Genomic DNA, 27,659 nt, shown 5'->3' on the forward strand with positions numbered 1-27,659 from the left:
GCAGTAGCCAGAGGGTGGCTGGCCCCTGGATGTTTGGGGGCCTGGCCAGGTGACCTCTTATAGGAGAAAAACCATAAGTTGCCAACACCAGAGGCTAAGGCTAAGGTTGGCTTTCCTCCAAAAGTACCCAATCTTGTCATCGTTATCACCCAGTAACCCAGGGGCTTTGAACTCCTGAAGCATGCTTAGAACTGCAGCCAGCTGGGGCTCATCCAAAAATGCCATCCAGTGCCATTGCATTGACTCCGACTCAGGCAGCCCATGCGTGTCAGAGTAGAACTGGGTTCCATAGGGCTTTCAGTGGCTCATTTTTTGGAAGTAGATTGCCAGGCCTTTCTTCCAAGGGGCCTCTAGGTGGACTCAGATCTCCAACCTTTCAATTAGTGGCTAAATGTGTTCACCATTTGCACCACCCAGAGATGCCATATAAAAATTCAGGGCCTCATTATTACTGTTTTTTCATGATGAAAATTAGGCTAACTTGGATTTTGAATAATGCCGGCACTTGATTTGAACATTATATATCATATTTCAAACAACTGTGGCTACGTCAATAATAGGGAAACTTCCAAGAGGCTGTACAGACCTCTCGCTCAGTGTCACCAGCCATGGTTCCTGTGGGTTTTCCGTGGATGAGCCAGGGGCAGGCACATCTGGCTGGTGGAGGTGATGCTAGGGGTTCCTGTGAACTTGTAAGAATGAGGCTGTTTCTGGCTGAGCAGAGGGAGCTAAATGAACCCTTCAGTGTGCAGTTTATCAGGCTATCTGGAGACAGTTGAGCTAAAAGAATGGATTGATTGGGGCCATGCATGGCCCACCTCCCCTTGTTCAGGGAGGCATTTGCTGCGTTGAACAGCATGGGGTTCAGCACAAAGGGCCACTGTGGCTGGCTCCCTTGTAAGCACTGTGTCTACTAATCGTGCTCCAAGCAGCCAGGATCGGAGCCACGGGACTGGGGTATGTCCTTACCTCCCCAGAGGTCCTGTCCTGCACCAGGAGGGGTCAAGACGAGGCACGCAGAGTTTACATCATTGTCCTCAGAGAGCTCCGTATCCTCAGCTCTCATTACCAGAGAGAGAAACCAAACCCTACGCATCAGAACCAAAAAAAAAAACCCAAACCCATTGTTGAGTCGATTCCGACTCATAGTGACCCTATAGGACAGAGTAAAACCGCCCTATAGAGTTTCCAAGGAGTGCCTGGTGGATTCCAACTGCTGACCTTTTGGTTAGCAGCCGTAGCTCTTAGCCACTGTACCACCAGGGTTTCCCTGAACATCACGGTGACATTCAAGCCAGTGACCTCTGGGTCAGAGCAAAATCGTGAAGTGCTTGCTTTGCTCAGTGCACAGCAAATCTATTTATGTAGTAATTGTTCTGTCTTGTTCCACAGGGTGAAGTGGGCACCCCAGGACCTAAGGTACACAAACCCCCCCATGCCCCAGTCTGGGGGGGTGGGTATACCAGTTAGTGGAGCGCTGTCCGTGATGCTGCCCATGCCCAGCCCGGGCCCAGCTGTCCACCTGTGGTGAGGCTCACCATCTGTGAACACTGCATTTATCCTGCTCTGGGTTGTTGTTGTTGTTAGTGCTGTCGAGGCGGCTCTGACTCATGGTGAATCCCTGTACAATAGAACGAAACCTTGCCCGGCCCTGCAGTTTTGAGTCCCTTCTAATGTAGGGGGTTCATCTTTCAGCACTGTATTGTACAACGTTTGATTGTGATTCAGAGGGTTTTCACTGGCTAATTTTCAGAAGTTGATTGCCAGGCCTTTCTTCCTAGTGTGTCTTTGCCTGAAAGCTCTGCTGAAGCCTGTCTACCATGGGTGACTTTGCTGATATTTGAAATATTGGTGGCATAGCTTCTAGTATCACAGCAACACGCAAGCCACCCCAGTGCAACAAACTGATGGATGTGGCTCCTTTGGGCTAGGGTCTGCTAATTAAATGAGGCCAGAAGCATTCTGGTACAAGAAAGGGAAGTCAGCAGCTCATTTGGAAACATGCTCCCAGGGACAAAGTGTGAGAGAAGAGACCATGGGGGCAACTTCGGGAGGGGGAGTGAGCCTGCTCCAGGGGGGTCCCAGAAGGGCTCCCTCACTTTCTCACAAGGGAGCTACTTCAGGCCTGGGAGTGCCATCCTGGCCTGCCCAAGGCTCCAGTGGAGGCCAGAGCCACACTGTAGGTTTTGCACAGAGGCCAGCTAGTGGCTGGTCCCCGGGAGGGAAGGCTGAGGGGGCTAGGAATATTCTCAGAGGGCCCAGGCCTGCTATGGGGAGGCGGGGGGAGGAGACTCAGACCTTTCTGGAACAAAGGCTGCCTGCCTGCCTTGCTTCTGGCCCAGGCTAGTTATGGGAGCCCTAAACCAAGGCCTGCTCTGAAGGACCTGGGCCTTCCCTGGGGACAGGCCTGCGGCCCAGGGCCACAGCCTGACCAGAGCAGATGGTTTATCTAGCAGTGTCCGGCCAGGTGGGGGAGGGGAGAGGCCACCTGGAGACTGGGTGGACTCTAGCAGGGCCGGGAGCCTGTGACCCCCACCACAGACAGACCTGGGAGGCCCCCGTAGGGCTCCAGCCCCATTCAGATTGATAAAGACCACGGATTCTACTGACTCCCCCTTGGGCTGGGGGGCGGGAGTGGGTGCTAACTGAAAACTTCTGCAGTAGGTCAAAGGGGCTGTCTGCCGGGAAAGCTGCCAGAGAATGACTAGGACACCAGGCTGGGGGGCACACACGATGAATTCCACTGGGGAGAGATGTCGATGAGGGAAGGATGGCGATAGGAATCGGAAAAGGGGTTCAGGCGTTAAGAGAAGCCCAAAAGAGAGAACTAAAAGTGTTAAAGTAAATTAAATAGATACGTGTATGTTGTTGTTAGTTACCCTCTAGTTAATCCAATTCACGGTGACCCCATGTGTTACAGAGTAGAGCTGTTTCCTTGGCTGTAATCTTAATGGAAGTAGATTGCTAGGTCTTCCTTCCCCAGAGTTTCTGCTGGGTTTGAACCACGAACCTTTGGGTTAGCAGTCAAGCGCAAACTTGTTATGCCACCTAGGGACCTTTATGGATATGTACAAAAATATATATGTATACACATGTGTCTGCATGTGTGTGTACATGTATGTAACCAACACCAAACCCAATCTGTCGATGTCCAGTCTATTCGAACTCACAGCGACCCTCTAGGACAGAGTAGAACTGCCCCATAGGATTTCTGAGGAGCCCCTGGTGCATTCGAACTGCTGACCTTTCTTAGCAGCTGAGCTCTTAACCACTGCTCCTCCAGGGCTCCATACACACACACATACACACACGTATAAATACCAGGTTCCAGGAAAAATGAGGGAAATATTTTGGATGAAGTTTCAAATGAGAGAAATGGCTAAAACTGGAAAAAAAAAAATACTAAAAGACAAGATTAGAAAGGTTAAAAATTTTTTAAACAAATTTTTAAAGATCAAAAATTAGATAAGATTTTAAAATCTGATAAAAAGCACTAAGATAGATTAAAACCAAGAAAGTAAAATTTAAGATTCCAATAAAATTAGCACTCGGGTAAACTGGGCGGCAACATGTTTAAAGTGTTGGCCATCTGTTACGAAGCGGACAGTAACTGAGGTTAAGAAGTTACAGGAAGCAGTCCCCAGCAAGGTCTGGGATAAAAAGATGGGTAGAAACAGGAACCATGTCTCTGGAGGTAGGGGTGGCATCAGCAGCAGGTGAGCGTGCATTCGAGGTGAGGGGACTCCTCCCCACTGGGGGACTGGAGGAGAACATGGGGCATACCCCATGTCTGAGTGGGGGCCGTGGGAAGGTGACACTTGTGTCCCTGTGGAGTCATGTGGCCTTTCTCCCATGGACTGAATTTATGACCGTGACAGGCAAGGGACCCCTTTGTGCCCTGGCTATGTGCTGACCCTGAGCTCGCCATGCACCTCACACCATCCCATTCAGGGCTTCCCTGAGGCTGTGAGAACACTGGGATCATCCCCATTTTACAGGTGGGGAAACTGAGGCTCGGAGCAGTTCAGTGTTCTTGAAGGGGCAGAGCTGGGCTTGTGTGTGGCTAACCCCACACCCGAGCCCTTTGCACAGGCCCTTCCTGCCCTCCGCATCTTCTGCCCGCCTCCTCGAGCTGGCTCTTGCTGGACCCTGGGTCACTCGCACTCCAGGCCGGGCCGGGCTGTGTGCAACAGGCATGCCCTAGGACTTTGTCTTCGTTACATGTACCTATCGCCCCTCCTGGCTCCTCTCCAAGGCCCTCTGGACTAACAGATCCGAGGATGCGTTGTGACCACTGAAGCCGAGCCCCCGCCTGACTCTGTCTAAACTCCCCTCTCTCCTCTCTCTCCCTCACTCCTTCCTTCCAGCGGTGCACCCTTCCTCACCTGCTACAGCTCCTTCTCACTCCCCCCCCACCTGCCGGGGGCTTGGGCTGGAGGTAACATTGCCGCGTGTGCCGCATGCTTTGACCCGGGCACGGCGTGCGCCTGGAGTAAGCACTGAGGCTTGTGTCTGTGTTTTGTTTCCAAGAGAATGCAGCTGTCCCGTAAACCAGCAGATAAAGAGACGCTCTGGGTGTGCCTTGCCTCGTGGAATGTTAGATATCCGTCTCTGCATTTTCAGATGTGTTTTAATCGTGATAAGAGAATGTTGGTGCATTGGGGTGCCGTGGATGGCATTCGGGTTCACCCAAAACCCTGAGGGCTGAGAGTCACCCACTCCCTCTCCCTCCCCCCTTGCCTGCAGGGAGACCAGGGAGACCCTGGCCCTGTTGGTGCTCCTGGGCAGAATGGCCTTGCAGGAGACCCTGGACCAGTTGGACCTCCAGGGCCCCCGGGACCCCCTGGACCCCCTGGGCCGCCTGGGCCAGGACTTGCAGCAGGATTTGTGAGTACCAGCCGCTCTTGCCCTCTGTCACCTGACTCCTACCTCGGGTGCCTCACAAGCCAAGTGCGTTTTCCGGGCCAGGGGCTGATATCACTCCTTCCCAGCAGGGTTCCTCCCTACCCAGGGTTAGTGTACGGACCATGGCCCCACCATTGGTCATCCAGTGACGGCTGATCCTGTCATGTGTGGACAGTGCCAGGGACAGAGATGGGGGAGCAGCCCCCACCCCGCCTCCTGCTGTAACTGCCATGGTGGGAGAGCCTTGGTGCTGGGGCTGCCCCTGGCCTACCCTGTCTGTTTGACCTACAGCCCTTCCTCAGCAAGGCAGCCCCACAGCTGCCATCTGCAGGCTCGCCCAGATGGGAAGCGAATAAACCATGCCCAGGGGAGGCTGAGGGGCCCCAGCAGGTCCTTCTGATGAGGCAGGCTCATCCTGTCAGCAGCACCCTGAGGCATTGTCCCCCCCACCCCACATCTCGTTGCCACTCTTAGCCCATCCTTTAAGGGAAAGAAGCAGGCCCAAATGTCTCTTCTGTGTTTTTCTCCAGGATGACATGGAAGGTTCTGGAGTACCCTTCTGGTCAGCAGGCCAAGGCTCCGTTGGACCACAGGTACTTCCTGTGGGTGGGTCCTTTAGCATCTGGGGTCAGGATCCCTGCAGGAAGGTGTCCCTGGCCTGGCACCTTGGGGACAGTGGTAGTCCTGCAGGCCTGCAGGGCAGCTGGTTCCAGGTCACTGTCAACCTCAGCCCTGCGCCTCCCTAGAATCCTCCATTGTGGGTCAGAAGACAGCTGAGATGAGAACCTTGTCCCCAAGATGGACAGAGGCCGAAGGTCGACAGGGTAGATCGGTACAGGCAGAACGGGCCCCGAAGATCAGTGCTTCTGGGAGAAGTCAGGTCGTCAGATTCCTCTTGTGGCCCTCATTTGGGAAGCAGCATTGTTTGACCTGAGTAAGATTCACATTGAATAAAAATCGGGAGCATCCCTGTGAGCCCCCACCTGGGTCTGCCATTATCATTAGCGTGTGCATGGTCAGGGCTGGGCTCAGCAGGGAGTGGCCACACCTGAGATACCCAAAGCATGTTGGAGGCTGAGAGCTACCCCATCCTCCTGCCACTTTTTTGCCAGTGAGTGGTGCCCAAGGCTGGCACAGAGCGGGGGCAGGGGGATGTCTGCCTCCCCTCAGGAGCCCTGGTTAGAGCACCGCCTGCCGGTATAGGGTACTTCCGGCATGGGGGCCACTGCAGCCCTGCCCAGGATGCTGGAGGGCCTCAGACCTCAGAGCCTGCTTCATTTCCAGGGTCTCGGCCTGAGCAGAGTACATGGCTGGGACAGACCCTTCAGTCTGAGCAAAATGAATGAGAATTAATTGGGTAGAAGTGGATTCCACAGCATGTGGGTTGTTTTATATTAAACTTTTTTTTTAACTTTTCCTTTTCTTTTTTATGTATTAAAGAAAAAGATCTTAATTTTTGCTGATAGTAGTTAGCTGCTTTCACATCAGATGAGCAGATGTGAACCAAAGATGAAAGAAGTGTTGTTGCTTGAACCTGGGCGTAGGAATGACTCCCATCGGCAATGGTGTTGGGTGGAGGTCACGGGCACGGCCCCCTCTGATTTAGGTTGCAGGAGCCCATGAATAGCTCCAGGGGCACCAGCCTCTTGGAGGGTATGGCATGGTTGTTTTACGACTACACAGATGACATGGAAGCCATTGAGACACCGTTTGTAGATGGGCTCTGGGAGCCACAGATAACCTAAACCCAACAGGTCCACCTCACTTCTCTGGGGTGGCTCAAGGGCAGCATTCCTCGGGACTGCCATCTTGGGTGGGGGCACACATGCCGCCTTCTCAGCCCCGCCAAGACCCCAAGCCCGTGTGCTGACTGGCCAGGCAATGCCCACATGCTCTACAGTGGAGCTGAGGACAGCCGCCGCTCATGGGGTTTTGTGGGGCACATTGGCTCCTTCTGATATTGCTCTATTTTCCTCTTTCTCAGTTAGAGCTCTGGGCGCTCAGAAAGGGCTCAGGTCTGGGTGGTTAAGGCATTCCTCCAGCCTTCTTGGCAGGGCCCAGAGGCTGCACTAATGCCACCGCTTCCTTCTTTCCCAACAGGGACTGCCCGGCCTGCCAGGACTCAAGGTCAGTGAGGGCTAGACTGGGGCCCATGCCCCACTCAGGGCCGCTGTCCCAGCCCACCATGGTTTCTGACCCCAAGGGTAGAACTATGCAAAAGACAGAGAAGCCAAAAGGGGAGATGAAGTCATGGACAGCCCCTCCCTAGACATTGCAAAGTGGGGTGGCCTTTGCCTACCTTGTTAACCCACCATGAACAGGGTCCTTGGTTTCCCACATCTGCAGTGCATTTACTGGCTCGGACAGAAAGTTGGGGCATAGGGAGGAACCTGGAACGACACCCCCCCCACGCCCCCCACCAGCCTTAGTGACAGCAAGGTCCTAGCTTGGAGCAGTGGCGCTGGCCTTCCCCAGAGAGCCTGGGAGCTTCTCTTCCAGGCTGTGCCATGCCCCATGTCCTGGAGGACAAGAGCTCCCTACTTGCCTGGCACCGTTCCCCCCCTACTTTTCCTTTGGGGTACATGCTCACGAAGGCAGGACTAGACACGGTGGATGAGGGCAGGAAGGCCAAAAGTGATATAATTTGGTGGTAAGCTTCTAATGGTGAGAATAATGGAACTGTTAAGATGACATAGGGCACACAGCTTCTAGAACAATCCGGACCATGCTCCTGTTAGCATGTGACTTACTGACCTTCAAATACGGGGCCTCAGGGCCTTTGCCTCAGCTCTGAAATTCGAGAGAGGGCCCAGCCTCATGGTTCCTGAGGGGGTAGGGCAGTGTGAGATGCAACCTGGATAACTAGCCCCTTCTTCCCTCCCCATGGGGAACGGGGTGCACTGCCTTAGGGGTGGGCTGGCCCACGCATTGCACTCACTGAGCTCCTTCATCCATTTCAGGGAGATCCCGGAATGGCTGGGCTTCCTGGGGCAAAGGTGAGACCCTTTTCTCGGGTTCAGGAAACCTTCAATCCCTGGTCCAGGGGATGAAGGGGGCTGTGGGTCCTTCGGTCACGTCAGCGCCATCTCCCCAGCCTCAGTCAACGAGTTGACATGGGCATGTCCCAAGGGCTGGGTGAGGCCACGGGTGGGGAAGTCTGCATGGACTAAGCTCTAATCAGGGGTGAGCCTTCATTCCCACTTGTCTTCCTGGGTCTTCCTGGCATCTGCCTGCAAGACGGGCCTGTTTCAAAGGTGACCCCCTTTCTGGGCCTCCACCGCCCAGCACCTCGCCCAGGTATCTCCTGGGTTCTGCTGCATCATCCTGAGCCAGTCAGGCCTCCGCCCACCCTTCTCACCCGCCCAAACCCCCATGGTGTAAACACATGTAGATGGCCACCTCCCGTGGGCTCTGTGGCCCTTTGTCGAAAGCCCACATGACCACAGCTGTATGTCTAACATGAGCTTCTTCCCATGTTGGTTCCAGGGAGAAACTGGAGAGAACGGCGCCCCTGGGATCCCTGGCCTCCCCGGCAGAGAGGGTACAGGCGGGCCACAGGTGAGCAAGACTACTCCAGCAGGTCTCCTGGGGTGGGGGGGTGGAGAAGACAGGCTCCTATCTGCTGACCCTGCTCCAGGAGCCCTGAGGGGTCGAAGCTCCTGCAGGGCCATGTCAGGTAGGGCTTGCACTCGAGGACTCGGGTGTCTGTGTCCACCCATCTGATCCTGTGAGTGGCTTCAGTAGACACCCCACCTGTCTTGGCTCTTGTTCCTGTTGATGGTGAACTATCTCTCTCCCATCTCCATAGGGACCAAAAGGAGATAAAGGGAGCCAAGGAGAAAAGGTCAGTGCCCACAGGGAGGGAAGGGTAGAAGGCAGAGTGTCTTTGGAGGCAATGTGGGTGGGGGGCAGGGCCGCTCACCCTAAACGGTGCACCCCAGGGTGCCACTCTCTGCCCCACCCACCCTGCCACGTGTGTGGCCTCAGCAACTTGGGGACCAGGCCTTCTCCAGTTGGGAGTAACGGCTGTCAATGCTAGGGTGTGGGGGTCCCCTCTCAAGAGTCTGCCCCACAAGTAGGGCAGCTCTGAAGATAGAGGTGTCGGGTATGGTGGTCCCTGGGGGCATGGGGTAGATTGTCCCTGCTCAGAGCCTACCTTGCTTGGGATGGGGGCCTCTCGAGGCCACTGTCCTCAGCCCCAGATGCCTCCTCATACCCCATAAGCCCCGGGGTATCCCTCTCCAAGTAGTGGTTGACCAGAGCAGCCATGACAGTTCACTTCCCACTGAAAACAAAGAACTAAAGATGAGGCCTTCTCTTCCAGGGCGAGCCAGGGAAGGATGGAGTGGGGAAGCCTGGGCTCCCAGGGCCCCCCGGACTCCCGGGGCCTATCCTCTATGTGACGTCGGAGCAGGACGTAAGGATACTGTGAGGGCAGGCACCCTTCCTGTCCAGACCACTGTGGGCTGGGCACTGGGGGCCATGGGTGAGGCTGGCCCTTGGTCAGGGCCACCAGCCTGGGGGTACTGGCCTCACCCCATAGAGTGACCCCAAAGATGCCAGGTACCCTTGTTTCCCATCTTGTTGGTTCTATTCAGAACTAGCCAGTGGGCCTACTTCTGCAAGACTTTATTTAGAAGAAAAGAACAAGGTGAGGTTGGGAGTTCAGCAAAAAGCAGGAGTTCCATAGCAGAAGTGAGTTACAAATGCAAAGTCGATGTTAGGGGTCTAAGAAACCACCATTCTCCAAGTGTCCAAATCAGACACATGGTCCTGTGTTTGAAGGCCCAGGATGCCTGTCCTGGTAGATGAGAACAAGGTGGTCCAGGGCCCCTGGTGCTTCCATTACACACGTCAGATGGTTCCTTAAAGTCTGACCCTCGGTGGTTCCCGGGGGCTGAAGGGCGGATCAAGCCCTTTCTTTGGAAGCTTTTCTTGTTCCCAGTGGTTGGTGTGTGCGTAGTCGTAGCAGTAACGATAGAAACACAAGCATGACGTCCAGAGATGCCCCCAGGGAGACAAGATGGACATTGCAGATGAGACACTTTGGAAGTTAGGCACGTGGGTGGGCAGCGTCAAAGGACGTAGCCTTGTGCTTTTATAATTTAAGAGTTTCCAGCCAGGTCAGGCCCTCTGTCCTGGAACTTGTAGCCCCAAAGTGCTCATTTAAAAAACACAAAATACATTGCTGTCATGTCGGTTCTGACTCATAACGACCCTCCAGGACAGAGTAGAACTGCCCCATGGGGTTTCCAAGGAATGGCCGGTGGATTCCAACTGCTGACCTTTTGGTTAGCAGCCCGAGCTCTTAACCACTGCGCCACCAGGGATCCATAAAAATGCTCATGGTTAGCCAAATTGCCCTCATCAGAAAAGGTAAAACAACCCTTGGTTCTTTGGCAAAGGACTGTGTCAGGTTCCAGAACATTCCTCTTCCCTATAGACTGTTGAGGGCTTCTCAGCTGCCTTGCTGTGACCGTGGGGACTAGGGAAGCCCTGCAGAATGCCTGTTGGCAGTATGTTTCATTCAGCCGAGTGTGTCACCTCCCATATCTCACACATGCAGCCCCTGCCCTTGACCAGGGCCAGCAGAGGGTCTGCAGAGATCCCTGGACAAGCCCACCATCTTCAGAGCAGACTGCACGGGCCCCCTGGCATTCCCAAGCTGCGCAGCCATGTGTGGCTCACAGCTCAGATACTGACTTCCCTTGACCACTAGTGGAGGGGCCACCCAGTGCAAGGCTGGGCCCGACTGCGGCTCAGATCCTGCACAATCTGCTGTGTGACCCTGGATATACTCCTTAACCTCTCTGTGCTTGGCATCCTGGATATACTCCTTAACCTCTCTGTGCTTGGCATCCTGGCTACTGCAGTTGTGTGAGGAGGGATGGGACTGACATGGAAGTAGCTGAGAGCAATCAGTTCATAGTCATAGACAAACTACGGCAAGCAGGCACGAGAGCATGAAGGACGGCTGCTAAAGATGCCATAAGGGAAGGTGGGCGCTGCCTGGCCAATGTGGACATCAGCAGTGGTGGCCCAGATCACCAGAAAGGCCAAAGGTGCCAGAATTGTCTGCTACAGGGCAAGGATGTATACCCAGTGGTCAGCAACATGGTAAAAGGAAGTGGACTTTGAAGGCCCTCCAGGGGTCTGCAGCTCTCAGACACTTCAGTGAAGGGACTGCGCTGAGACCTGAGTTCCTGTGACTGGAAGGTAGAACTGCCGCAGAAGTGGCCCCAATTATAAGCTGAGGGCAGTGTGAGAGGGACCTTCAGGCAAAAGCCAGAGAGACACGTGAAAGCAAAGTTTTCTTTGTGAATTTAGTTGTGGGTGTTTTGTTTTTTTTTTTTTTTTTGTAAGAGTAACATGATGAGAGTCGGGTTTTATTTTTAAATCTTGCATTTTTTCTTTCTCTTCTTTTTTCCGTTAATGTTTTCTTGCCGATTTGCCGACAGAAAGAGATTGCCAGTGTGCGGGGAACCAAGGTACGGGGCTTGCCTTGTTTCTAAGGAGTGTGCCTTTGGCTTAGCGCTCTGGGTGCTGGCTGGGCCAGTGTTTCTGGGGTGCACGATTCCAGGTTGACACTGACCCCACAGCTGTTGTGTCCCTCTTTCCCGCAGGGCAGTCCGGGGCACACAGGCTTTCCTGTAAGTAGCCTCAAGGCTTTGCTGGCAGGGATGGCGGTGGGAGAGAGGTGGTCCTCCCGGGGACGGTGGGAGATGCTGGGTCCCTAGGGTCCTTCACTCCTGCCTGGCTTCCTTTCTAGGGACCGGCTGGCCCAAAGGGTGACTTGGGCTCCAGAGGCGAGCCTGGCTTCCCAGGACAGAAGGTAAGGGCACAGGGACCCTCTCCTCAGGGTCCTCTCAATGGGCCTCTTCCCCTCAGAGTCTCCCGTCACGGGGCTGCTTCCCTCGGGGTCTCCCGTCATGGGGCTGCTCCCCTCGGGGTCCTCCCCATGGGGCTCCTCTCCTTGGGATCCCCCCAAAGGGCCCCTCTCCTCGGGCCCCCGCATGTGATTCCTGTGGCCAGCAGGTACCGGAGCTTCAGCTTCACTGTTGTCCAAGCCTTTGGCTGGAACCTAGGTGTGCTTTGGTGGACAGGCCCCTTGGGACCCCATGGTGTTCGCTGGTGTAACATCTGCCAGGCCATGACCAGGCATAGTGACAGACTCCAGCCCTGGGTTCTCTCCACAAAGGCCACCCCTTTCTGGGTCTTTCTTTGGGAGTCTTCCCAGTGGGGCCCCAATTCAGGGCTTTACCTGGGTAGGAGCGAAGACCACTTGGAAACAGTGGTTGACCCCGGCTGGGACTGTCTGCCATTCCAGGGTGAAAAGGGCGAGCCTGGCACCATCGTTAGCCCTGACGGCAATGTCCTGACCCCTGCCCAGAAAGGATCCAAGGTGAGGGAAGGCAGCGAGGGGGCTGGGGCCATGGAGACAGCTCAGAGGTGTATCCTTCTGAGAAGAGGCTGGCTACTGCTGACACATTTCCCAATCAGGGTTCCAGAACCTTCTGTGTTGTGGGCTTGGGACTGCACAGGGCCCTCCTTGTGCCCTTCTTTGTGTGTCTTTCCACCTTTCACATCCTCTAGGGCCCAGACCCAAGTCAGCCCCCAAAAGCCTGTGTGATGTGCTTTGAGTGGACAGGCCCTAGGCCAGCCTGACAGCAGGCCCTTTTCTATTACTGAAGCCCACCCTGCAGAGAGGCGTGGGATAGGGCACAGGGACTCAGGCAGACCTCACTTGTGGGAGACAATGGAACCCAGCGTCACCCAGCTCCATGTTCCAAGCCTCTGGGGCTGCCCCCGCCCCACAGGTTTCCAGCTGCCTCTCTGTCCACTCTGTGGGCCCTATGCCAACAAGCAGCAGTTCTACCCCCCTCCCTTCCACTACGTGGCCCCAGGGAGTGCCTGCGGGAAGCCCCCACCATGGCTGGGTCCAGGGAGCTGGTTTCTTGAGGGGCCTGTGCCCTGGGTTCAGCTCCTCCCAGCAGGTGGCCACGCAGCCTGGAGGGGGTCTGGGAGGGTCTGGACCAGGGTCTTATGGCTATGGAGGGCAGACTAGCAAGCCTGAGAGCAAGGTGGAGCCCTGGACTGTCTGGAGATGGCCATGGGACCCTGGACCCCTCAGGAGAGAACCCTGCTACTATCCCTGGCTTTCTATCTGAGATCTGGACCCCCATGGACCAGGGAAGGTCCTGCTTAGGCCCACAGCTTCAGAGGATGACCAGGCCAGATCACCCCTCATGCCCAGCAGGGCTCCAAGCTACAGGACCCCAGGGCACACCCTGTCCGTGCACCAGACTCAAACCCCAACTTACAACCTTCTCCCACTGGGGTATCCTCCCTTGCCAGCAGGTGGACAGTGCAGCCAGCAGCCACACTGATGCACCTTCTTATTTCTGTTTAGGGTGAGCCGGGCTTCCGAGGACCCCCAGTGAGTATGAGCACCACATGCTTCAGGACACTAGTCGTCCATGTGGCCATGACCTGTGACCTGATAGTGTGTACGGGCAGCAGAGCAGCATAAAAACCTGTAGACTTCTTCCTCTGAGGCTGACACACACTGCAGGGTGCCAGCCATGCAGAGAAGTGAGGGTTGAGAGGCATGGGGTCTGCCACACTCGGGCACCCTCTCTGGTTCCCAGTGCCACAGCCAGCCCTCTCTGAGCTTACATCTGCACCGTGAGCTCATGCCTTCATGCACACGTGTGTACACATACACACGGTGCTGTGTTCTGCACACGCTGATCAGCACTTGCTGGCACCCAGGGGCCTGCTGCACCTGTGCACAGGAAGCACCTGTAAACTAAAGGCAGCAGGTGCTGGGAGGGGTACAGCTGGGTGGGCCCTGGGGACCTGGGTCCTCCATGCCCCCTACTCCTCTCAGCATGGCTCCCCTGCTGCCCCCAAATGTCCTCTTCTCTGCAGGGCCCCTACGGACGCCCTGGGCACAAGGGTGAGATCGGCTTTCCTGGACGGCCGGTGAGGAGCCTAGAGCCGGGGCAGGGTGGGTGGGGTTGGGACCCATGGGATGCTTGCAGGGAGGGTGCTGAGGCAGAGGAGCTGGTCAGCGGGGGGCCACGGGCCGCCCCTCACTGTGCTGTCTGTTGCAGGGTCGCCCAGGGATGAACGGACTGAAGGGGGAGAAAGGGGAGCCAGGGAATGCTGCCGCCGGATACAGCTTGAGGGTGAGTGTCCTGCGAGCACGGTGGGCTGGGGCACGGGGACACCCTGGGACTCGGAGTGGCCAGGGTGGAGCCTCACGTGCAACCACACCTCCATCGGAGACAAATCGAGCAGCCCTGCATCTGTGCCCACGTCACACAGCAACTCTGACACACACTCACAAACACACACACTAATACACACAACAGTCGCAAACACAGAACACTCACACACAACACAAACACACACAACACTCACAAACACACACAACACTAATACACACACTACACTCACAAACACGCACAACACTCGCAAACATACACTCACACACAACACACTCACACAACATTGACAAACACAGCACTCACAAATACACCGCTCACATACACTCACACACAACACACACTCTCACACACAATAATCACAAACACTAACAAACACACACTCACACATAACACTCACAAACATCAATCACACAAACATACATACCCCCAACTTAAGCCTCGTAGAGTTAACTTTTAAACTTCAAACCTGGTATGGCCAGACCGCACCCCGGGGCTGCAGCTCCTCAGCGTGTGACCAGCCCTGTCCCAGGTCCACTGGGCTCCTTATAATCCAGTCTTGTGGGCCCCCACCGCAGGGACGTTAGGTGCGTGGCTCTCTCTGGAAACGTGACGGGGACAGTGCCTGTCCTGGTGGGTTGGTGATCACAAGCTAACCCAGCTGCAGTTTGCGTGGCTACCTCATTCGCTGTGATGGGCAGAGGTGCTCACACCCCTGATGCCCTCGTCAGTGCTGTGACTGGGGGTGAGCACGGCTGACCAGTCCTTTTTCTCCCCCGCACAGGGTCCGCCCGGCCTCCCAGGGCCTCCAGGGCCCCCAGGCCCTCCTGGGACACCTGTCTATGACAGCAGTGTAAGTCACCAGGCTGTCCCCAGCCCCTGCTGCCCTGAGCCTTTCCCCACGGCCCCTCTGGCCGCTCCTTTCAAAGAATCTTGGAGAAGCGTCAGGCCTCCTTTCTCCTGACCTCTAGAGAAGCTGTGATGGGGAGCCGTCAGCCTCTGGGTCCTGGGGGTGTGTCTGGGATGGGTGGCTCTGGTACACGTTTGACACTGTGAACAGGTATGTGGCTCCCCTAGACCCTTCAAGCCCACCTCGGCATGGGGGCTGCCCTTAGGGAGCAGCTGATTAGAAGGTAGGTCCCACAGTGAAAGAGAAGGCTGGGGAAGGCAGTGGGGGGCTCTGAGTTGGGAGCTGCTGAGTACTTAAGCCTCGTGGCACTGGGAAATGGGCGGGGCCCCCATTTCACAAATGCAAAAACTGAGGCTTAGAGAGGTAAAGCAACCAGATCCCTGTGACAACCTCCCTCCTACAATTCCCATGGCCCTGCCTGTGCAGAAGGAGGTGCTGGGTGGGGGGGTTCTTCTGGGCTCAGGGGTCCCCTGGTAGGCAGTGGCCTCAATTTCCAGAGCACTGCACCCCTCAGTGGTTGGCACTGGCCTCTCATTTGCAGGCATATGTCAACTCTGGCCGCCCTGGGCCTCCAGGATCACCAGGTAAGGATGCCCTGGGGCGGCAAGTTCTGGCAGGTCCCTGACCCACAGCCTGTGAAGCCCCGTGAGGCTGAGGAGGGTGGTGAGTCCCTCTATCCCACACCACAGCTCACAGAAGAAGGCAGTAGATGGCAGGGGCCCAAGCAGTGGGGTGGTGATTTTGCACGGGTGTGATGAAATCAGTGCCAAGCACGAGGATTACTTCTGAGTCTTTCTAACCCTGGGCATCCCCATACCCAGGGTGTCCATGAACTCCCCCCAGAACCCGCTATGGCCAGGACACCCCAATTCTCAGGACTCCAGTCCCTTTCCTTGCTGGGCTCTGCTTCCTCTGCACAGCCTCCCAGACATCCTGATCCCTGGGCAGGGCAGACACTGGCGTGGATACCCCCTTGCCATCCTGGGTTCACACTGTTCGCTGCCCAAGCAGGGGTGGGGAGGCGCTGACCCTTGCTGTTCTCAGCACGGCCCCCTCTGCTCACAGTCCCTAAGCAGGCCCAGGGAGTGTGCCGGGGGACCCCTGTGGGGCTGGTGCACCCCTGCCTTTCTCAAGCTCTGCTCTGGCTGTCCTCTTCCTGGTCCAGGCCCACCCATGTGGGGGACCCACCAGGAGTCCCCACAGCCCTGCCGGTGGCCTTCAGGTAAAAGGCCTTGTCTCTGTTCCCCCAGGGTACCAGGGGCCTTCTGGACCAAAGGGTGACAAAGGAGAAGTGGGCCCACCTGGTCCCCCAGGTGAGTAAGCTCCGGGCACCCCAGCTGAAGAGGACAGTGCCACCAACACGCACTGTGGGGGGCCACTTTCCTGCCTTCTCAAAAGGAAGCCCCTCCTGGCCCACAGAACCCCAGCATGGTGGCAGGGGCTGTGTGTGGATCACAGATGGCCGGTCACCCACGCAGCTTGGGTTGGGGATCAGACTTGCTGGAGGAGCCTGTGTCCTGGGCCCAGGGCCTGGGGGGCTCCTCTCCTGGGGGGCTACTTTCCTGGCGGGCTCCTCTCCTGGTGGGCTTACCTCACAGCCCACCCACTAAGGAGCAGGGCGGTGTCCTTCCTCTGCACACTTCCCAGAGGAGGCCTGGCATCCCTGGTGTACTGGGTGGGGGGGGGGGTCCTGAGACAGCTCCTCCCACGGGCTGGGCAGCAAACGGCACCTTACATTTAGAACTTTGTGTATGAGTTTCATGGCAGATAAGATGCACCAGAAGAAAGAATAAATGAGTCGGAGCAGTGGTGGGGACAGAGTGTCCTGGAGGCCACGGAGTGTGTGGGAGACACAGGACGCCATGGCACCTAGTGTGTGTGGCTGCTGTGCCGGAAGGGGGTGCACCGGGCAGAGGCAGCACGCCAAAGGGTAACAGCCAAGAATTTCCACAGTGACAGAAGATTCAAAAAGCACCTTGCACACCCAAAGGATCCACAAGAAAATGGCCAGGTGGATTCTCAACAAAAGTGAGAGGAGCCAGAAGCCCATAAAGTGGTGGTAAAACATCAAAAGAAGCCGCTAACAGAATTGCACAGGCAGTGAAAACATTCTGCAAAAGGAGAATGAAATGGCGGCAGCGAATCCATCCCCAGTGCTCCTGCCCTCAGGGGCCGGCGAGGGGCTCCAGGTGCCGGGAACAAAGCTGAGGGAGGCACAGGCATGGTGGTCGGAAGGACGAGCAGACGAAAGGCAACTCAAATCAGCACGGACCACATTACGCCACTTGCCAGTGACCTGTGCAGAGGGAGTGAGGTCGCAGACCTCCAAGTCTCCTGCCCTGTGCAGGAGGTGGTGAGAGTCCTGACTTACCTCAGCCTTTAGAGTCAAGGGTACACGTTGTGATCTCAAGGGTAAGCCAGGAACAGGAAAAGAGTGCCCATCAAGTAACGCAATGGAAGAAGGGGATAATAATAAACCACATGATCTTAAAGAAGGCAAGGGAGGACAGGAAAAGGAGCCAAGAACCGGTGGAGCAAATAGAAAATAGCGAGGAAAACATTTACACCCAAATGTACGAGTAAATCCATCAAATGCCGATAGACTAAATGCTCCTATTAAAAGACAAACCGTCCAACGGAATGAAAACAAAATACATACTGTTTACAAGAGACACCTTAAAGGTGAGGATTCAAACGCTAAAGGTGGAAGGGAGGAAGAAAACGTGCTGATCAGAAGAGAGCTGGCAAATGTGTGTGTGTGAGTGTGAGTGTGTGTGAGTGAGAGTGTGCTAGTGTGTTTGAAGTATGTGTGTATCCATGTGACAGTGTGGTGTATCTGTGTGTGTATGTAAAACCAGACAAAGTAGGTCTTCAGAAACATTGCCATAAATGAAGAAGAAACTTTCGTTATGGTAAAGAGTCACTTCACCAGGAAAACATAGCAACTCTAAATTTCTTCACGCGCCTAATAACATGGAGTCTCAGGGTGGCGGTCACGGTTAAGCTCTCGACTACTAACTGAAAGGTCAGCAGTTTGAGTCCACCCAGAGGTGCCTCAGAAGAAAGGCCAGGTGATCTGCGTCTGAAAAATCAGCCATTGGAAACCCTATGGAGCACAGTTCTCTGACACACACGGGGCTGACTCCACAAAACTGCCTTTCTTTTTTTAAATAACGTAGCCTCAAGATATAAGAAGTAAAACAGAAAACTAAAGGGCAAAGACAGAAATCAATAATTTTAGGGGACACTCACCCAGCTCTCAGTAACCGATAGACAGAGCAGCAAGAAGACAAGTCACTAAGGAGACGGGAGATCTGAACGGCAGGGCTACAAACCTGGGCTCCGTGATGTATCTTTGCTGCCGTCCCCGGCACCTGCGGACACGGAGCATATTCCAGCAAACAGAACATTTGCCAAGCAGGCCAAAACCAAACTCAAAGCACATCTGCAAAGTTCAAGGAATTGAAACCATGCAGAATATTTCTCTGACCTAAGTGGGTTTGTCACGAGGAAGTCAACCTCAGCAAAACACCTACAAAGTGCCGGTTGAGCATTGTACTTCCAAATAAATCATGAGGTCAAAGAGGAAATCACAACGGAAGTCGGATGTTAACCGGAGCTGAATGATAATGAAAACCCGAGGCATCAGACCCTGAGGGCTGCTGCTAAAGGCGTGCTCTGCAGAAGGACCCAGGACGAAAAGCAGGGTACACGGCCAGGCAGTCCGAGTCCTGGCAGCAGGCCGGGTCACCTCCAGCACCCGCCCGAGTGACAGTGATGAGGGGTGGGGCCACCCGGCGCAGAACTAATTCTCCAGTAACAACCCAGGCAGGTCTTTCAGGGCCGTGCAGGGAGGGCATGCTTCTGCACCCATCAGAGCTCAGTGCTGGCTCCCACCTGGTGCTGGGCCAAGCAGCTTACCCGTCAGGGGTTGTTCTTACTGCAGTCCTTGTTGCCTGGTCACACGGGTGACATTCTGCCTGTATCAGGTTTCCCAGGAATGGTTATGGAAGAAGGTCAGCCCAAGGATGCCTTTCCACCAAGGTGAAGGGGTTTGTTAACTCTATGTTCACAGAATTGCAGCCTTAAATAGCATAAATGTTTAAGCATGCAGCTCAAGAAGCTGGAAAAGAACAGAAAATTTAACTTGAAGAAAATAGATGGAAAGAATATTAAAGACCAGAAATTAGTGAAATACATGTATATAACGTACACACCAGCTGCCGTTGAGTCGTTTTCAACTCACGGCAACCTGCGTCTGTCAGGTGTCAGAGCAGAGCCGTGCTCCGCAGGTTTCCAGTGGCTGGCTTTTCAGAAGCAGATCGCCAGACCTCTCTTCTGAGGTGCCTCCAGGTGGGCTGGGACCTCAGTCCTTCTGGTGAGCAGCTGAGCGCTTGACTGTTTGCACCATAAATTTACCAAGGTCACCTGGTATAGGGACAATTTACAAAACTCAATTCATCGTCATCAACAATTAAAATGGAAACTTAAAGTTACCATTAACAAAATCATCAAAAAATGCCAGTTTAGTAGGAATAAATGTACCAAAATATTATGGGCCCTCTCCCCAGAGAAACACAAAAATCCCTAAAAGAAATGAAGTAACTTAATTTTCAATTACCTGAAGAATCAATTTCGGGTAAAACAATAAAGCTTCTGGAAAATAAAAAGAGAATACCTGCGTGATCTTGGGGTAGGCAATTAGAATTCAAAGAGCAAATTACGAGCTTCCACAGTCACAAAACACCGTTAAGCGTGTTAACGTGAAAACCACAGGAGCAAAGAACCTGTCCACAATATATAAAGAACTTCCGCAAGTCTACCAGTTGCCTTGAGAAGATTCTGACCATGGTGACCCCATGTGCAGAGCAGAACTGTGATCCGTAGGGTTTTCCAATGGCTGTGACCTTTCGGAAGGAGATTGCCAGGCTTTTCTTCTGAGGCACCTCTGGGTGGACTCAAACCACCAACCTTTCCGTTAGCAGTGGAGCACATTAACTGTTTGCAACACCCAGGGACTCCAAAGAATTCCTACAAGTCAATAAGAAAAACATAGGCAACCAATAGATATATAGTTAGTCATTATTCGCGGATTCCACATTTTCAAATTCACCTGCTTGCTAAAAATACTTGCGGCAATTTCGTGGTCATTCGTGGACATGCAAATGCCTGGGGCCTGGAGAACTTCCCAGCTGAGGCCAAGCAAGGCTGGTTCCCTATTCACTAATTCAGGGTTGGTGGGAATTTTATAGAATGCAACTTCCTTGAATAGCAAGAATCGACTGCACAAACAAGAGCTGTGAGCAGGCATCTCACAGTATAAAGACGCTCAACCTCCTTAATCAGGAGGGCTTTGGGGATTTAAATGGAGTCCCTACGTGGCCTAAATGGTTAAGTGTAGAACTACTCACTGACAGGTTGGCAGTTCAAACCCTCCCAGAGGTGCCTTATAAGGAAGGCTTGGTGATCTACTTCCAAAAGGTCATCGAAAATCCTGCGAAGCACAGACCTACTCTGCACGTGGGGTCGGAGCCACACTGCAAACAGCCCCACCGCCATCGGTGGTGGCAGTGAGACCTGTGTTCTGGGGTGGCCACGCTGCGCCGTCACCTTGCAACAGACCTCTGGTCCACACGTTATGGACAAACCCCCACCACGCTGAGCTCTAGAGCCAGGCGCTGAGTCCTCTCTTTAGGTCTGCTTATATGAGGTTCCAAAGCAGGTGACTTTGCTCTGGTCTGTGCCATGCGTCCTCTGGGGAGGCCGTGGGGGTGTGGGGGACACTCACCCGCCCTGAGCTGGCATGGAGGGCTCCCCCGGGGTCAGTGTCACTTCTGACCATTCACCCAGTCTGCATGGTGCTGGATACCTTCAGTGCCTGTATATGGCATCTCAACAAAAAGTATACTTAAAATGCACCCTTAGAAGGAGCCCCCTCCTGGCTAGCGAGCATGCTCTGGAGGGCAGCTGGGGGGCCAGGCTCTCCTCCTGCCGCAGCTGCCTTGGGTGGCTGCAGTGCTGCTGGGAGTCAGGCTGTGAGGGAGGGCAGCGGGGGGACCCTCACGCCCTCTTTACTTCTCTCCCCTCCTTCCCCATCTGCAGGGCAGTTCCCGTTCAACTTCCTGCAGCTGGAGGCTGAGATGAAGGTGGGTGTCAGCCCCGGACCATTGGAACCACACTGGGGGCCCAGCATCCCCATGGGGACCCCATTCTTGGCATGAGAGTCTGCCCTTGAACTGTCTGGTCACACAGTCCTTCTTGATGACACTGGCCTTAGGTTGCCCAGGGTCCAGAGCTCCTCTGTCTGACCCATGGGGGTGGGGGACATTGACCCGGTGGGCAGGACCCCAAGGACCTTCACCTCGGTTCTTTCGGGGACTTGGAACAGCAGGCTGGGAGGCAGAGCTCTTTCCTTCTCCCAGGGTGAGTAGCTCCAGGCTGTGCTGGGTCCAATTGCCTCACTTTGGCTGGGAGAGGACTAGGGGAGGCCTCACCTTGCTGGAATCTGGTCCCCCCACACCCCCGCTCCACACAGCTGCCTGCTTCAGACAAGCGTTTCTCCCTACAGGGCGAGAAGGGTGACCGGGGGGACGCTGGGCAGAAAGGAGAGAGGGGTGAGCCAGAAGGTGGCGGAATCTTCGGCTCCAGTGTGCCGGGGCCCCCTGGCCCCCCTGGTCCACCAGGCTACCCTGGGATTCCGGTAAGCAGGGTCCTGGGTTTGCTCCGGCCTGTGCAGGCACAAAGGCCACCTCTGGGATACAGCTGGGCCCAGGGCTGAGGGCAGGTCCTGCCCAGCATAGGTGCCCACCCAGGCCCCTGAGGCTGTAGTCTGTGAGCTGGGCCCTCCCAAAACAGCCTGCCCTTCTAGGCCCCCCACCCCGCCCCCCGCCGTGTATTTGTCCTTGGGGGCTGAGATGGAGATGGGTGCACACACACAGCTGTGGCCCTCTCAGGTGTGGCACCCACCTGTGGCTCACCCAGGCCAGGAAGGATGCCCCAGCCTTTTCACTGATCCTCTGGTCGCCCCTGCACCCCTGCCTTTGGGTAGAAGATGGCCTGTCCTAAAAGAGCATAGTGACAGAAGAGTCTCAGCGTCTGCTGGGGCCTTGGGAGCCACCCTGTTCTCAGGGGGCTGCCCCGGTCCACTGCCTGGCATCACATCCCTAGAGAAGAGGAATTGGTGGAGTGAAGGGGCAGGGCCCCTCAGCCTTCAGTGCTGACCACCACCCCCCTCCTGCCCTACACAGTGACCAGGGGCTCTCACAGGTGCGGCCCCAGCCCTCTCAGGCTGGCTGGTCTGGGCCTGGGCACTGCAGGTAACAAGGTCCTGTGTTCTGTGTCTGGCCCTAGGGTCCCAAGGGAGAGAGTATCCGGGGTCAGCCTGGCCCACCAGGCCCTCAGGGACCCCCCGGCATTGGCTACGAGGGACGCCAGGGGCCTGCTGGGCCTCCTGGACCTCCAGGGCCCCCAGGACTCCCCTCGTTTCCTGGCCCACACAGACAGAGTAAGTCTGGCGAGGAGTGGACCCTGGTGAGCTCGGGAAGGGCACGGCCTGGTTTAGCTGGGTATAGCCATGACACCCATCACTGCTCTCTCATAGCAATCAGCGTCCCCGGCCCCCCTGGCCCACCTGGCCCCCCAGGGCCCCCTGGAACCACGGGTGCATCCTTGGGTGTAAGTATCCAGGTGGTGGCTGGGCACCGCCTGCCTGGCCCAGCCAACTCACGCTGCCCGGTCCCATCCCCCACCCCAACCAACCCTCATTGCTGGGGCCCAGCCACTGGCCGGCTGCTCCTGCTCTTCAGAGGGCTGAGTGTAGGCTGCCTTGGGGGTGCCCTTCAATGGACCCCGTGGGGCCCCAGCTCTGAGCCAGCTTTGCCCCTGGGGCACACGAACAGAAGTCCCAGAGATAGAAGGGAAGCTGGGTTCTTGAGGATGCCAGGTCGGGTGGGGTGGGTCAAGGAGGAGAACTGAGGCTCCCATACACCAGTCCATTGTGTGGGGACCGGGGTGACTAGAGGACTTGGGGGCATGCTGGGGTCCCCTGCAACATTCAGGGCAATGCGTCCTGGCATGAACGTGGGCACTTGGCTTGAACCTGCCTCCTCCCTCCCAAGGGTGGCCCAGCCAGCCCTCTGATCACAGGGCCCTTTTGGGAAACAGACTGGTGAGAAACGTGCTCATCCAAGTCCTAATGACTGACAGAGACCATGACCTGCAGCAGGAAATATCCCCGCAATCCTGCTGCCTCCCCCCACTCCGATATCCTGAACCATCCAAACCCAGGCCCTTGAACACCAGACCCTCAGCCAGGACCTGGCTGGCCCCCATCTTTATTCCTCAGGACCCATGTTGGGTTTGGGGTTTTTAGCAGGTGAAGATCTGGGCCACGTACCAGACCATGCTGAACAAGGTGCACGAGGTGCCTGAGGGCTGGCTCATCTTTGTGGCTGAGAGGGAGGAGCTGTACGTCCGGGTCCGGAATGGGTTCAGGAAAGTTCTGGTGAGTTCCTGGACGGCAGTGTCCCTGCAGATAAAAGGGACTCACAGTGTCGTCCCTCCTTCGCTCATGGGGTGTACAATACAGCGGACACAGGTAGACGGCTTACAAAGAAGTGAGAAGCCCTACAACATGGTCCCTGCCCACAGGGAATCCCAGCTGCTGCAGGAGCCTCCCCATTGGGTGGGTATCACCTGGGGCAGCTTCGGCCAGCACTTCTACCCGCACGTCGGAAGTAACAAACACACTAAATGTGCTAAGTGTGTCAGAGACTAGGACCCCAGGCGCCATGTTGACCTCTGTTTACAATCCTCGAGTGTGTCTGTAAACAGACACACACATGCACACATACAGTGAAGACTGACTGTAGATAGATAAATGTATCTATCTATCTATCTATCTATCTATCTATCTATCTATCTATCTATCTATCTATCTATCTATCTATCTATCTATCTATCTATCTATCTATCATCTATCTATCTAATCTATCTATCTCTATCTCTCTAATCTGTCTTGTCTACCTAATCCACCTACCTACCTATCTAATCTACCTACCTACCTATCATCTATCTGTCTGTCTGTCTGTCTATCTATCTATCTATCTCTCTATATCGATCTAACACAGTGGGTAAAGTGATCAACTGCTAACGGAAAGGTCAGTGGTTCAAAACTACCAGCAGCTCCTCGGGAGAAAGATGTGGCAGTCTGCTTCCTTGGAAACCCTCTGGGTTTGGTACAGGTTCGCTACGAGTTGGAAGTGACTTGACAGCAGTGGGATATATATATATACACACACACACACACACACACACACACACACCCATACACAAAACCAAAAAACCACACTATAAGATGGAGTAGAACTGCCTCATAGGGTTTCCAAGGAGCACCTGGGGGATTTGAACTGCTGGCCTTTTGGTTAGCAGCCATAGCTCTTAACCACTACGCCACCAGGGTTTCCAAGGCTGGTTTGGTATTCACTAATTCAGTGTAAGTGCGGACTGTATAGAACACGACTACTGCGAATGATGAGAATCAATTGTATACCGCGAATGATGAGAATCAACTGTATATATACGTGCCTCTTGGTATACCTATGCGCATGAGTGAGAACAAGAGGCCCTCTGACAGGCCTTCTTACCCCCCGACATGTGACTTGGTGTCTTTGCTCATCTCATTGTCATCTGAGGAACACCACAGTGTGACCACCTGAGGCTAAGGATGAAGGGCATCATCAGCACCTTGGGGTGGCCTGTGCATCATCCATGGCTGCCTGGCACTGGGCCTGGGGACCTTCATGCCCCCGACCAGCATCTAGTTAGTTTAGTTTAGACGTTGCCCTTTTGAGAGGAATGATGCGAACCCTCTTTTCTGGTCCAGACAGAGGACAGCAGGCCAGGGCCCCTTGGGGAAAAGTTTCTCTTTTCCATGTTAAGTGTGAGGTTGGATAGAGGTCAGCCCAGTGTCCCTGAAGCAACCTGCCATGTCTCTGGAGCTTCCCTTGTCTAAGGCCTAAGAATTTACGCTGATATTTTGCATTGATGCAGCCCCTGAGCTGCTGTGGGCTTCCTCTATCCCTACACCACAGTCCCCCTTGTCCTGCCCAGGTCCTCCCATGTCCCTTTGGACCCTCTCATGTCGTGCTCATGTCTTCAGCCAGCCATGGAGGCTGCAGGTCCCTCTACATGTCACTAACAGCATACACTGACCGGGTACCCACTGTGTACTGGGGTAGGCGCTGGGGATTGGGCCCCGTTCCCAACTCCAGGGAGCTCACATTCTAGCAGAACAAGGCAGGCGAGCATACACTGACCGGGCACCCACTGTGTACTGGGGTAGGCGCTGGGGATTGGGCCCCGTTCCCAACTCCAGGGAGCTCACATTCTAGCAGGACAAGGCAGGCGATAAGCAATGCCTGTAATACACAAGTGGCCGGAAGGGGATGTGCTACGGGTAAGGCAGGCAGGCATCATGGGCAGGGAAGGCTCCAGCCACTTGGGGCTTGGACTAATCCCAGCGTTCTCTTCTAGCTGGAGGCCCGGACACCACTGCCACGCGGAACGGTAAGGAGCATTTCTTCTTTCCCAGGGCTGTTAGTCTAGGGGTCTGTGTCTAGGAGCTGGCACACAGACTGGACAGGGGTGTTCGATGGCCCCCATGTGGTCTCATGGCAGGTGACAGTTGGTGCCATAGAGTCCTGGAGTGTGTGCCCCTCATGGTCAGCCCTGCTGGGGTGGGGGGCACAGACATGTGACAGCCCCTCAGTGTTAGGCTGGGTGTCTCCGTGAGGGCAACATGTGAATGACATAACCTTTTGTGTCTGGCTCATTGCTCTTCCAAAACTAGAAGTTTCTGGGAGCTAAAGCCCACATTTCATTGTCTTTGTCTGTCTTCTCTCACCCAGAACCCAGAATACCAGGCACAGGGATAGATACCTCTAGAAGGGGTGGGTGTGTGAGTGGATGAGTGGACAGATGGATGGATGGATGGATAGGTGGGTGGACGGGTGGACGAGTGGGTCGGTGGATGGATGGATGGGTGGGTGGGTGGTGGATGGGTGGGTAGGTGGATAGATGAGTGGGTGGGTAGGTGGATGGATGGATGGGTGAGTGGATGGATGGATGGATGGATGGATGGATGGATGGATGGATGGGTGGGTGGGTGGGTGGGTGGGTGGATGGATGGATGGATGGATGGATGGGTGGATGGGTGGGTGGGTAGATGAGTAGATGGATGGATGGGTGGGTGGGTGTGTGGATGGATGGGTGAATGGGACAGTGGATGGATAAGTGGGTGGGTGGGTGGATGGATGGATGAGTGGGTGGGTGTGTGGGTGGATGGATGAGTAGATGGATGGATATAAAAGGAATGAATAGATGGCCACTGATGTGCCATGGAGAGGACTGGCACTGGGTGAGCAGAGGGTGATCAACCAGTTTAGGCATTCATGGCTCACTGGGGTCGCATCTGGAGGTTGGTGGTGGTCTCCACCCTTGCTCTCTGCCCCACACACTCTCGGGCATCTGCCCAGGGCCTGGGGGCAGCTCCGCTCACCTAGAAGACCAGCCCCTCCTGCCACATAAGAATGTAAACCAGAGTCGGATGAGGGCAGGGCCTCTGAAGGGGCAGCAGGGTTGTGGATGGGACCTGGGGAGGGGCGTTGGGAATGTGATCGGGACCTGAGGACACCTCAGCCTCCATCCCAGCCCCCCTACCCTCTTATCACAGGACAACGAAGTGGCTGCCCTGCAGCCCCCTGTGGTCCACGAGGGCCACCTATACTCCTGGCAGGAGCCTCCCCACTCTACAGCACGGCCCTGGCGGTCAGACGGCATCCTGGCCAACCCCCCACGCCTGCCGGACACCCAGCCCTACCCTGGGGCCCCGCACTACAGCTCCTACGTGCACCTCCAGCCAGGTCGCCCCACCATCCTGCCTACCCATGCCCACCAGGACTTCCAGCCAGTGGTGAGTGCCAAGGGGCATTGACAGCTCAGGTGCTGGGCTGCAGGGCACTGGGAGAGGGACCCAGACCCCAGGGAGGTTCCAGGGTGGGGGTGGGTATGCAGCTTCTGGGCAACATCCACTCTAACTTGTTGGGATACACATGCTGGCTGCCACTAGGACACTGGGATCCACCCTCTGGTAGGGTTTAAATGCCTCCAAGGTCAGTCTCACTCAAGACCTGGAGACTTGGCCAGTGGCAGTGACAGTGGGGACAGGAGCTTGGTGAGCTTCTGGTCCAGGAGGAGGCGGGGTGGGGGGCTGACACCTGGGGCTGCTCTGGACCCCATCGGCAGAGCTGGACCTCTGCGGGAATGGGACAGGTAGGGGTGGGCAGGGGGCAAGTAGGTGTGGGGCATCCTGGTTGAGATGGGGAGGTGCTTCCTGGGTCCACACCACCCAAAACTGCCCATTCCCCTGAGCTGACCTGCCACAGGGGTCCCCTAGACATAGTCACCACTGGCTGGAAGTCATGGTGGGCATGGGTGGGTGGTCTGGTGGGGCAAGCTGACTGGAGGTGCATGTAGGAGCTGTGGTTTGGGGCCCCAGGGTAGGGCTGGGTGTCTGGCAGGCATGGGGGCTAGCCAGGATGCTGTCCTCCTCCACC

General features: G+C 55.5%; 1 protein-coding gene across 2 annotated transcripts in view; it reads left to right on the forward strand.

Annotated features, from left to right (window-relative positions):
- The window catches only part of COL18A1 (collagen type XVIII alpha 1 chain), a 136,922-nt gene that overhangs the window by 106,399 nt on the left and 2,864 nt on the right, over positions 1-27,659 (forward strand). Inside the window, exons 15-39 of one of the 2 annotated variants that reach the window (XM_064279574.1) lie at positions 1,393-1,419; positions 4,747-4,887; positions 5,436-5,498; positions 7,006-7,032; positions 7,866-7,901; positions 8,392-8,463; positions 8,714-8,749; positions 9,230-9,322; positions 11,364-11,393; positions 11,529-11,555; positions 11,675-11,737; positions 12,233-12,307; positions 13,316-13,342; positions 13,837-13,890; positions 14,022-14,096; positions 14,920-14,988; positions 15,587-15,629; positions 16,296-16,358; positions 21,148-21,191; positions 21,614-21,745; positions 22,396-22,549; positions 22,646-22,719; positions 23,417-23,548; positions 25,579-25,611; positions 26,777-27,016. In XM_064279574.1, coding sequence (XP_064135644.1) covers positions 1,393-1,419; positions 4,747-4,887; positions 5,436-5,498; positions 7,006-7,032; positions 7,866-7,901; positions 8,392-8,463; positions 8,714-8,749; positions 9,230-9,322; positions 11,364-11,393; positions 11,529-11,555; positions 11,675-11,737; positions 12,233-12,307; positions 13,316-13,342; positions 13,837-13,890; positions 14,022-14,096; positions 14,920-14,988; positions 15,587-15,629; positions 16,296-16,358; positions 21,148-21,191; positions 21,614-21,745; positions 22,396-22,549; positions 22,646-22,719; positions 23,417-23,548; positions 25,579-25,611; positions 26,777-27,016 — 1,830 coding nt within the window. The remainder of the gene's footprint in view (positions 1-1,392; positions 1,420-4,746; positions 4,888-5,435; positions 5,499-7,005; positions 7,033-7,865; positions 7,902-8,391; positions 8,464-8,713; positions 8,750-9,229; positions 9,323-11,363; positions 11,394-11,528; positions 11,556-11,674; positions 11,738-12,232; positions 12,308-13,315; positions 13,343-13,836; positions 13,891-14,021; positions 14,097-14,919; positions 14,989-15,586; positions 15,630-16,295; positions 16,359-21,147; positions 21,192-21,613; positions 21,746-22,395; positions 22,550-22,645; positions 22,720-23,416; positions 23,549-25,578; positions 25,612-26,776; positions 27,017-27,659) is intronic. The other variant, XM_064279573.1, reaches the window with a different exon arrangement.

Source organism: Loxodonta africana, chromosome 2 (assembly GCF_030014295.1).
Source record: "Loxodonta africana isolate mLoxAfr1 chromosome 2, mLoxAfr1.hap2, whole genome shotgun sequence".
In the NCBI taxonomy this organism is placed as follows: domain Eukaryota; kingdom Metazoa; phylum Chordata; class Mammalia; order Proboscidea; family Elephantidae; genus Loxodonta; species Loxodonta africana.